The 9652-nt window shown below is 34.6% G+C and overlaps 1 protein-coding gene across 1 annotated transcript; it reads right to left on the reverse strand.

The window, feature by feature from the left end:
* Positions 1-2339: 2339 nt before the first annotated feature.
* Positions 2340-6485, reverse strand: LOC145101968 (Tetratricopeptide repeat (TPR)-like superfamily protein). The gene is made up of 6 exons (XM_079039278.1): positions 5089-6485; positions 4437-4568; positions 3814-3995; positions 3609-3720; positions 2721-2852; positions 2340-2625 (listed from the first exon to the last, which is right to left on the reverse strand). The coding sequence occupies exons 1-6, from the start codon at positions 6265-6267 to the stop codon at positions 2488-2490; spliced, it is 1875 nt and encodes a 624-aa protein (XP_078895404.1). The 5' UTR covers positions 6268-6485; the 3' UTR covers positions 2340-2487.
* Between the last annotated feature and the right edge of the window lie 3167 nt (positions 6486-9652).

Below are 9652 nucleotides of genomic sequence, written 5' to 3' on the forward strand. Positions count from 1 at the left end.
CATTGAATGAGAGAAGAAAGAGGGAGAGAAGATCTAGTTTCAAAATTTTGAACTATATGCAATTAGTGTCCCTCTACTTAAAGTATTCACACCATGCTTACCTTTTAACTAGGAAACTAACTGGCAACCTCATGATTTCCATGACTAACTCTTCTTCATCCATCTTATAACATTTTAAGTCCTAGTTAAGTTAACAAGTAAACTAAGAATCAAATCCTATCGTTCACAAATAGACAATTATAGTCCTTCCAATATATTTTCTTTAATTTGTAACCTATAAACTTATAATTAATTCTTATCATCACATTTCCCATTATTATCTAATTAAATTTGATTTCATCTCTTTATTTGATTTTATTTCGTTTCATTAGTTTACTATATTTTATTTTCAAATTTTTTAATTTCACTAAAATAGCCAAAAATATTCTAAACCCAAAATCAGGAAGTTACAATAACACCCACAACAATAATTTTCCTATAGAACACCTTGAATCAAAAGTCCTTTTTTCATCATGATGGAAAATTGCTACACAACAAACACCAATCCGTACTCTTAAAACTTCTTCTACATCGTAATGCTTAGTCCTAACAATGAGAGCTAGATGTTTGAGGTGTATAATTTCATGCAAAAGGTCCAAGGTTCACTTCATGGCACAACCAAAATATTGATAGAGCTTCTTTATTTACCCTTATATGATGGACCTTAGAACAATACGAAATTTGTCGTCTAGATGGTGATGTTTACAATTTTTTTTTTCACATCACATCCCTCATTCTGGCGATTAAGTTATATGGAAAGGTCATCTCTGTATCTTGCAACTTGCACTTGTCAACGCAAGGTCCACTCAACCAATTAGATCGAACCTACCGCTAATTATAATCGTAGAGGTACATCATCATAATAAATCCAACTAGATTAAACCCGATCACATTCTAGTTGTTATGAACTAGATTTAAACCATATTATTACAACCAGTTTGGGGGGGGGGGGAGGGGGTTAATGGAAACCGAATGAGGACTAGATTAGACCATTTAAAAACCACTTATACTAATTCAAACAAAGGTTTGGGGTAAAACATAATTAGCACTTCACCCTAAACCCTAAACTAGTTAAAAATCAGTTTAGAGTTGTGTACATCTCCACGGTAGTGTGGACTTGCACTATCTGATCATATTTGCTATTTATTGGTCTCTCGTAAGCCATGTGTCTAAGGATTTTATTAGGGTTAAACTGAAACCATAATTCACTACTCTTTTACAAAATCGATAACGATTTTAATTTACAAAACACATAATGAGACTCTTATGTTGTTTCACATTATTGATCAAAAGCCTTAAGATTGCACACAAAAGTCATCAATTTACGATTAGGACGCGTTCGTCACAGAGCTTATAGGTTTTAGCTTTTAAGATAAAACTCAAAGAAAAAGTTTTGTTCGCCGTGAAGAGTTTCTAACTTTTATTTTAAACAAAAAACTCATAATTCAAAAACTACTTTGGATAGCGTTGAATAAAAAATTGCTATATATTATAACAAATGTACAAAATTACTCTTAAAATCATATATTTACCTTTTTTAAAACAGTTCATCAAATTATGTAATTTTAGAAATCTCAAAAAAAAATACTTAATTTTGCCGAACATTTATATATAAATACAAGCTACAGCTTTAGCTTCCGGTTTTCAGATAGCTTTGCCAAACACGCATTTTGTCTAACATGCAAAGTCTAATTTTGAGGGACAACGGTGAGTAGAGTGACAATTGATGACACGACACGACAAAAATATATGATCCAAAATGAAATTTGGCCGAAACTAAAGTTTCAATTTGTGTTCAAAATTCAACACAAATTTGACACAATTTAACATTTGTGTGTCGTTTTATATATGATTATTATTATTTTATGTTTATCTTTGTCGTCATGTTTATCGTTTTGTAATTGATTTATGTGCATGTTAGTTAAAAAAAAATGATATCATGTCAAAAAAAACAAACGACATGATTATCTTGGTAAGGAGAAACATAAAAAAATAATAAAATAAATAAATTGAGGGACGAAATGATATTACGTGTAAAAAACTTAACCCGTGTGGCCTGCTGGGCATGCTTCTCATGAGATTGGGTAAGGGAATAATCAGATATGGGCTCATAAACCCAGAGGTGTGCGCTAGTAGCATTTTTATCAGTTTAGATAGTTTAGACGATACCTTATCCACACTAGAGATGATCATCCAATTTTAAGACCCCTAACCTAATGAAGATTAAAAAAAAAAAAAATCTTTTCTTTACAAAATGTAGATCAAACCATTCCTAATCTCTTTAATTATGATATTGAAACTTGAATAATAATAATAATAATAATAATAACAATAATAAATAAAAATACAAACAAGGTCATCGTATTCACACGAAACGAGTCCCATCTTTACAGCAAAAAAAGCCCGGTAACAAATGCTGAAGCTGAGTTTGCTACAGATAAAGAATGTTTAGCACGCAGTCGACCTACACAACGTTTTCTGTTGCTGTTGCTGTTGCTGGTTTTGACACTGTTCATGGCACCATCTTGCTTTATCACGAAGCTCTTCAAACGCCCTCATCGTTTCCACATCAAACCCCCCAGCAAACTGTCAATAAATAAATAATACCACACCATAAAAATTTACTAATTCCCAATTCATACGAGACATATCCTGAAAAAAGGACAATTTTTTTTTTTTACCTGATGCACACGAAATGCAAATCGTACACCTTGAACTATCAACTCTTCTTCTTCAGGCCCACCAACTATTTCAAGTTCTGCAGAAACTCTTCTCATGTACTTGAGTGCTAATTTCACTGATGCAAGCTTAATCTACAAATAATGAAATATATATCTTTTGTTATTTATTTTCCAAATTACAAAAAGACAAGTTTGCCCTTGCCCTAACCCTCGCCCTCTGACACTACTATCTTTTCTCATGTTAAATGCCTATCGGTGGTGGGGTTAGCTGTCTGATACAGGTGAATAAATGTAATCCCATTCAAACAAAAGACTGAACGACTCCAACAGCATGAAAACACACAACTATAAGGTAGGCCCTTTTATTGGGCAAAAAACCAAAAGCTTGAAGATACGTACAAATGTTCTTGCACAACGTACATGTCCGGATAACACTCTTAAGTAACCCTAGAATCTGTGTACCAAATGTGGGTAGCAAAACAAAATTTCGGTGTACAAGTTTTGATGCGCGATGTACAAGTGACGAAGCAAACATTGGTTTGGAAACTTGGTGTTTTAGGTGTCGAAAGCGAGAATTGATTGATTTCACACTCACAAATACCTAAAAAGATGATGAAGAATCAAGGCAAATGGGGTTTTGTGTAGAGTAGGGTTTCACTTTTCCATGTGAGAATGCACGTAGGGGCGTAGGCCATACTTTGTAAAGTGTGCAAAATCTTTAAGACCCTTTTGGCATCTTGTAGACAAATCAAATTATTTTGATTCTTTTAATAGTCTAATCCCTGATTGTAGACTGAGCCCCATAGGCACACATTTCCTTTTCTTACACATACGTAAAAAAAAATAAAAAGACACGTGTACAAAAATAAACAGTAAAAGTAAAAATACCTGAGTTGCAAATCCTGTTTCTTCCATCCAACCCATGGGGATTTGAAATACTTTGTAACGTGTGGAAGCGGATTCTCGCATTCGTGATAAATTATACACTCCGTGCTCTAATCTGTTATAGGCACCAAAAAAATTACCGTTATAGAAAAATTTTAAAAATCCAATTATATAATTATTTAAGAAAGAAAAAAAAGGATTTATATACTTTTCAAACAATCCTTGCATTTTCTTGAGAGCAGGACCACAAGGCTGACGTGGATCATCACGAAATGATGATGCTTCGGATTCGAGCTTCTTTAGATCACAATAACCAAATGCAGCTTCTCTTAATGCATCGGCCTTACGTTCTGGCCATTCGAAGTGTTTAAGAACTGCCCTCTCGTCAACCTTAATTTTTTTTAAAAAAAACAATATTAGTTTATATCATTTTAGCAAGAAAAATAGCAGTTTAGCTTCATATATTTGTTTATGATTACTTGAAAAAGACAAAAAGTCGTACCCAATTATATTGATTTCATTTAAATACAAAGCAATTTTCAGTGTTGTAATTAAATAAATTTATTTTTTCTTAAATAAGAAAGTACAATAATATAACCGAGTACATTCTTTAGAATACAATGTCATAATAAGATTAAAAAAAAAAGGAATACAATGTTGTAGTAGAGAAAAAAATGGAAGTAAGATGCTATAAGAGAAAAATTAAATAAATAAATTGCTATTTCTTGCATTTATTCCTTATTTAAATTTGGTAATAACTAATAAGAATTATATGAAATGAATAAGCAAAAAAAAAAAAAAAGAAGATTAAAGAAATAAGTGTAAGTTTACCAGATAAGAGAGTTCATCATCAAGCCATTTAACAAAGGGGACGACATCTTCAATATCTGTAAATGATGCATTCTCAACTTCTTTGATCAAAAATTTTATAAAATCACCTTGTGTTTCCACATCTGTCTTTATCTGCAAATGATTCATAATATATAATTATAAATATTCTTGATCTATATTTATATTTTTTTTAGTAAATCAGTCATATAAAGTTACATAACTCTATAAGATTTTTGTGCATTTAATATAAAAGAATTGTACTTTTTTTCGTATTGGACTCAGACTACTGACATTGTCTTAAATTTAAACGAAGTTTGGCCCTTTTAGAGAGTTATAGTTGGAATGTACTATTCTCAGAGCAGATAGTACAAGTAGCTATAGCTGGATTTTACTATTGAATTTATTTTATCTTGAATTAAATGATGCCCATATTCCAAAAGAACTAGAACCCTAGAGGACCCAGAAGCCAGAATGAGTTTGATAATATGCAAATGTCGAAATTACCCTTTGGGTTTTCCCTCATTAGATTCGAATCTATGAATAGTCTTGTCTTTGGAAGCAATCTATTTAATGTGGGGGAAAAGTTTGATGGGGGATGGTCCAGGGGCAGAATAGTAATTGACAATACTCTACTACTACTATGGCTACTTACAGCAAGCAAATGCGTTGACCGGTTCTCGATTTCTCCGATCATGTCACGTGTATTGGCGGTGGACGGGACGTCGGCGGACGAAGATCCGTTGCAGGAGTCCCGGCGGGACTCTCTCCGCATGAGAGAGTGGTAGAACTCGACTACTTCCGGTATTCTTCTCACCTTCGCCGGCAAAGGCTTTATACCCTTGGGCGGAGGTGGTGGAGGGGGAGGAGCAGGAGCTTTGCTGGTTCTTGGAGGCGGTGGTGGTGGCGGAGGGGCTAGCTTTGTTACTGGTGGTGGAGGAGGTGGGACCGGAGGTTGTTGCTCTGTTAAAGCCCTCTCTGCTGAGCTGCTCAGTGAGCTATTAGAAGAAGACGATGACGATGATGAACATGATGATGTAGACGGCCGTGGAGGGGGTTTTGGAACCCTAGGAACTCGTGAACGGACTTCAATAGCGGAATCTGTTGCCATGTCCAACGAATCACACCTAGAAAGCCTAGGCAAATTGTCAATTTCTACTAATATTGACTCCTTTGAGCTCGATTCTGTGTAACACTTGCTGTCGATTTCGTTATGATTCCGATTCGCCGGAATATTCGCAAACGTTTGGCCTCGTTTTAAGCTCTTGATCATACTAGACTTCCCTGAAATATCCATTAACTGCTGAAACCTCTGCGAAGAAGATGTAGCCGAAGCCACCTCCAAATCCTTCACTCTCTGCTCGAACTCCTGTTTTTGTTCAGTAAGCTTTAAATGCAGCATTTCAACATCTTGCCTCAGTCTCTCATTCTCCGCTTCAAGACACTCGATCTTCTTCGAGGATCGACTGATTTCCGAATCCTTTCTCGAGATCTCATTCTCCAAAATCGGAAGTATAGCAACCGACTCCTTCAGTAACTTTTGCTCCAACAATTCCGTCCTTAACCGCGACTCTCGTTCCCTCAACTCCTCCACCAAATGCAACAACTCCGCAACGTCCGGCGGTCGCGGCTGAACCTGAGCAGAGGACCGTGGGAAATAAACCCCAAATGACCGTGAAAACACCGCCCCTTTCTGCGGCACCTTCCCACCTCCACCGGAACTAGGCGACGGAGACGGATGCTGCCTTTGTTGTGGATACTGTTGTACTTCCGTTTTGGAATTCGCCGGTGATTTTTGCAGACCCATTGCTAATTTGACCTTCCCAGCCACCATTATCGGATACACCTATACCTTACCTACACTAAATCACCACAATTATCCTTTCATTGTGTATTGGGTAAAGGGTAATCGATAGAGAAAGAGAGAGAAAGAGAGAAGAAGAGGATGATTCTCCACAGAAGTCGTTGTTAGTGTTACCTGTGAGAACGGGAGAGAAAGGGAGAGAAGAGAGAGAAGAGGTGTTGGGTAGGATTGGAAGGTAGTGCAAAGTAAAAAAAAATTAAAGTTAAAAAGAGGACACGAAAGACGAGGAACGGTCTTCTGTGGTTTTTGTTTTTGAAATATTTGGGGAAAGTTTAATAATGAGAATTCATTCAATTAACCGATGCTTTAGCTATACGCGCCAAACACGGTTTGAACTTAAACTTTAAGCAAAAATTATTGCCTTACTTATCTTTTTACTTTTTCTATCTTGCCTTTTAAAAACTAATCATCTCTTAATAAGAAAAAAAAGATTACTATATAATAAAAATACAAAACTTCTCATTATCATTCATCATTATCATTCATATGTATATATAAGCAATGTTTTAAAAACTGGTCGGACCAGAAACCGGAACAAGAATGGTTCAACATATAATATCCAGATCTTCGAGGTATGAAATTAAAGTAATTTATGAGTTTTTTGTGTTGGCCACGATGTGGTGGAGGTATCAACACAATGTGGCATGGTTGAATAAATCATGCATCTCAATTGGCCCCCACGATGTGGCAATATATTGGCCATGACCTGACGACTGTTTTTCAACAAACCTTAAATTTTGGGTTTGAAGCCCTATTTAAAGGAAGTGATGGTTAGGGTTTCCTCCACCCTCAGTCTCCATTGCCTCCAAGAGCCTTAAAGAAACCCTAAGCATTTATCTCTGTATTTGAGCTTATATTTGGTGTATTGGTACTCTTTGAATGAAGAAGAAGGGGATTTGGTGCAAGAATCAAGCAAGCAACATCTTTTCATCTTTGCGATCACCTTCTGGACCCTTTTTAAGGTTTCAAGATCTAATCTTTTTGGTTCCTTCTTGGTATATCTAGGGTTGTTTTGCATGTTTAGGTCCTTAGATGAGTTTTGATTAGTCCAATGAGATAAAGTTTGCAACTTTATGGCTCACCTAGGTCCCTTGAGCCTTATATTTTTCAGATATAGGATTTGGTTGAGATTTATGAATTGTGCTTGGGATTTTAGGTCATTTCTCTTCATTATGACTTATTTGAATGAAGGACATGCATGGGTCATGCATGTCCATAAAGTTGACATTTTTTTATGAACCACTAAGGTCCATATAAGCCTCTTGGAAAGTTTAAGGTAAGGGCTTAACGGATAAAGAGCTTATGCAAATAAGTTGTCTTCAGTCAGTGCACACGACGTGGCCACCTAGGTGCCATGACGTGGTGGATCAAGGCTCCACGACTGTTTTGTCTGGAGTGAGCCACGGTATGGTGACATGTTTGCCACGACATGAATTTTCGTAACTAAAGTTTTGGATCGAGGTTGGGTCCATTAGCCACGACGTGGAGGCCAGCTGATGATGATTTTGACTATTTACTTTGACCTTGACCATCGACTTTTTTTAACCATGTTGACTTTTGGTCATATTGCTAGTTCTGAAGGATAGACTAAGGTGTGACCTTGTGTAATTCGATAGGTGAGTTGTAGCATTTGTTTCGTGGCATTGAGTTGTGGTTTATCTGACTTCGTGAGAGAGATGAGTCTTCTTACTATATTATGTAGGATGGTAGTTGTCTTTGTTTTACTTGCATGAAATACCATGAGGGTAGCCCATGACAAATGTATGAAAGACCATGGGGGTAGCTCATGACACTTAGATATAAGACCATGAGAGTAGCCCATGACATTTCAGAGGAAGCCCATAGGGATAACCCGTGACACTTGGATGTAAGACCATGTTGGTAGCCTATGACATTTCAGGAAAAGACCATAGGGGTAGTCCATAGCATTTCAGGGAAAGACCATGGGCGTAGCCCATAACGAATATACGTATGGTATATGATATTTTGGGTAACTCACTAAGCTTTGTGCTTACGGTTTATGTTTTAAATGTTTCAAGTACTTCCAGTTCCAAAGCGAAGGGTTCGGCTTGATCGCACTGCATCCCCTAAAGGATTTTTTCCACATTGGTTTTGAGAGATACATTTTACTATGATGAGGTTTTGAACAAATGTGTATATGATTTGGGTGTTTAAAAAACAAAATTTTTAATTAGTATTTTTTTTGATGTTATATAACAACCACCAGTTTTATGTCAATTTATAGACCAAATCAAACCAGACGGTTTTTCGTAAAAAATAATCATGTTAAACTAGTTTGGTAGGATCGATAAAATAAACCATTTGAATTAGTTTATTGTATTTGGATAATTGAATTTCACTTAACCCGTTAAAAACAGCCAATTTTAAATCAAATTGAAAAGCTTGACCAATCATGTTAACTGAAGTTTACACAACTCAAAGGTTGATACACACCACTGCCAGACATAAAAAAAAAATAGTTATATATATATATATATATATATATATATATATATATATATATATATATATATATGTGTGTGTGTGTGTGTGTGTGTGTGTGTAGGAAAATAGAAGATACATAAAAAATATGAAAATCGATGGTTGATTCAGTTGAACCGGGTATAGGTTACTTGATCGATTTGACCAAAAAGTGAGTTTTAATACATTATATATAAGTATGTAGGATAAAAAATGATAAATTATGTCATTTTATCGACCCATGTTAACTCGTTTTAAGACTCACATATAAAATCAATTGCAAAACGGTAACGATATTTTTTGATGTGTAAAAGCTTCGGAGTTTCTTATATGAAATTTTACACCTCAATTGTTGGCTTCACATCATGGGAACAAATTGTGTAGGATAAAATATAAATGCAAATATACATGGATATAATAACCTTTTAATTATTGTATTATATTAGTAGTGTTGAGTTTCTTTTTTTTTTGTTTATTATATTAATGGAGATATCTTATATATTTTAACTAATTATAAATTTTTTTAAAGTGTCCGTTTAATATGTATTTATTTAGAGATAAATGAGTAATGTAGTGTTGGATAATGTAGCATTAATTTTCATCCACAAATTAGTATATTATTGTATTAATTAGAATTCTTTTAGATTTATAGTTAAAAATTTTAAATATTATTTTATTAAGTATTATCTTTTATCTATTTTTCGACAAATAAAAATTGTGATTAATGATTTATTTAATTTGGTAAATATCTTGGAAATTAGGAAAGAGATGATATGACAATCAAATCTATTCGATATTCTTTAAATAATACACGACAATGACATATTAATCAATCAGTTTTTATTTTTATTGATTTAATTGAAATGAGATTTTA

Source organism: Lactuca serriola, chromosome 4, assembly GCF_051521515.1.
Source record: "Lactuca serriola cultivar US96UC23 chromosome 4, Lser_US96UC23_V15, whole genome shotgun sequence".
NCBI classification, from domain to species: domain Eukaryota; kingdom Viridiplantae; phylum Streptophyta; class Magnoliopsida; order Asterales; family Asteraceae; genus Lactuca; species Lactuca serriola.